The following is a 1526-nucleotide window of genomic DNA, read 5'->3' on the forward strand; positions in this document are numbered from 1 at the left end:
ACCACGGCGTGCCCGTCCTCGGAACACCCTTTATTGTCGACCAGTTCGTCAACCTGGAGAAGGTCGTCGGCATCGGCATGGGCCGCGGGATGCCGCTCAACGAGCTCACAAAGGAGCGCCTCGTGGCCGAGATAAAGGAGATGCTTACCAACCCTAGGTGAGAAGCGCAATGTGATCGTACGCTGGGGCCCAGGGTGCAACAACTCCGGGAATCATGTGTACACCTGCCAGGGAATAATAATAAAAAAATATTACCGGAATGAACAGAAATCGCTTAAACTAAGCGGATAACTAGTGGGACTCATTAGTAAAAATAAGCGTTCTCTGACCACTAGAAAACCTAAGGAATAAATAAAAGCGGACAGAAACCACTCGGAATCGAGTATTTCTGTAATCACGTGCACTCATCAAAATGGAGTAGTTAAACCTGAGCGACGGAGGCTAAGCTCGCGGCACGCCCGCGGATCTGTGGGTGGGCAACCCATCCGGCACACGAGACTCACCTACTCGCTCTTGATTCCGCAGGTACCTCAAGGCCGCGAGGCACACCCGCACGCTGATCCACGACCAGAAGGAGACACCCCTGGAGCGCGCCGTGTGGTGGGCCGAGTACGTCGGCAGGCACCGCGGCGCACCCCACCTCCGCTCCCCTGCGCGCGACCTGTACTGGCACCAGGTCATGATGCTCGACATCGCCGCCCTGCTCGCGTTCGCCGTGCTGGCGGTGCTCCTGGTCGCCTTCCTGGTGGTCAAGTGCGCCGTCTACTTCTTCCGCAGCAGTAACCAGCGGGGCAAAGAGCCCCTGAAGAGAACAAAGAAGGACTAAAAGCGAGTTTTGTCGGTTGAGTTGAAATTTACGAATTCCCGAGGTTCTAGTCAAAACGGAACGCTTGATACAACAACATTTTTACTCTCGCCCTATATGAGTCAGAAACTGAATTCTCATTCTAGGGGATTGAATAATCTTGCAGTGAATTTTTCAGATCTTGTTCAATTATTGTGAGGAACTTTAGGCCGTAATATATAGATAGACGAAAATTATGTTTCAAATAGAGCTGGAAAAATAATCTAGCTCTCAAAAGGGCGAAATTACAAAGGTCTCTAATCTACCTCTCCTATGAGCAGAATATCTGATTCTAGCAATTCCAGTATACACAGAACAGAGACATGCTTATAATGTCTCGAACTTTCTTCTCGTTAAACTGATTTGTATCTGTGCTTTACTGTATTTCAATTGTTGACAATAATTCCTCGCACCGCCCATGCGCAAAGCATGCCCAGCCGATAGCACTAACACGATGAACTGAGAATGAAAAGGAACTGAATATATTGTTACTAATTTTCCTCAAAATTTGGTTGACAGCAGGACTAAAAGAAATTTCTTTTATTGACTTCATACTCATGCTTTAGCTGTCAAGAAACATTACTATACCACACCTCCTGCTATGAATGATGCCCCTAAAATAAAACATACAGATATAAAATGCTCGTTGTCCCATCCCAGGACAAACTTTTTTGGGGGGGGA

General features: G+C 47.8%; 1 protein-coding gene across 6 annotated transcripts in view; it reads left to right on the forward strand.

Moving 5' to 3' along the window:
* LOC113204108 (UDP-glycosyltransferase UGT5-like) overlaps positions 1–1526 on the forward strand; it is a 34393-nt gene that overhangs the window by 11863 nt on the left and 21004 nt on the right. For 3 of the 6 annotated variants that reach the window (XM_052271264.1, XM_052271267.1, XM_052271265.1), the window contains exons 4-5: positions 1–157; positions 526–676. The exon at positions 1–157 is cut by the window's left edge and continues 2 nt beyond it. In XM_052271264.1, the coding sequence (XP_052127224.1) occupies positions 1–157; positions 526–676 (308 nt within the window). Of the gene's footprint in view, positions 158–525; positions 754–1526 lie in introns of all 6 variants that reach the window. The other 3 variants (XM_052271268.1, XM_052271269.1, XM_052271263.1) reach the window with 2 other exon arrangements.

This window comes from Frankliniella occidentalis, unplaced genomic scaffold (assembly GCF_000697945.3).
Source record: "Frankliniella occidentalis isolate FOCC.00 unplaced genomic scaffold, Focc_3.1 Scaffold156, whole genome shotgun sequence".
Classification (NCBI taxonomy): Eukaryota; Metazoa; Arthropoda; class Insecta; order Thysanoptera; family Thripidae; genus Frankliniella; species Frankliniella occidentalis.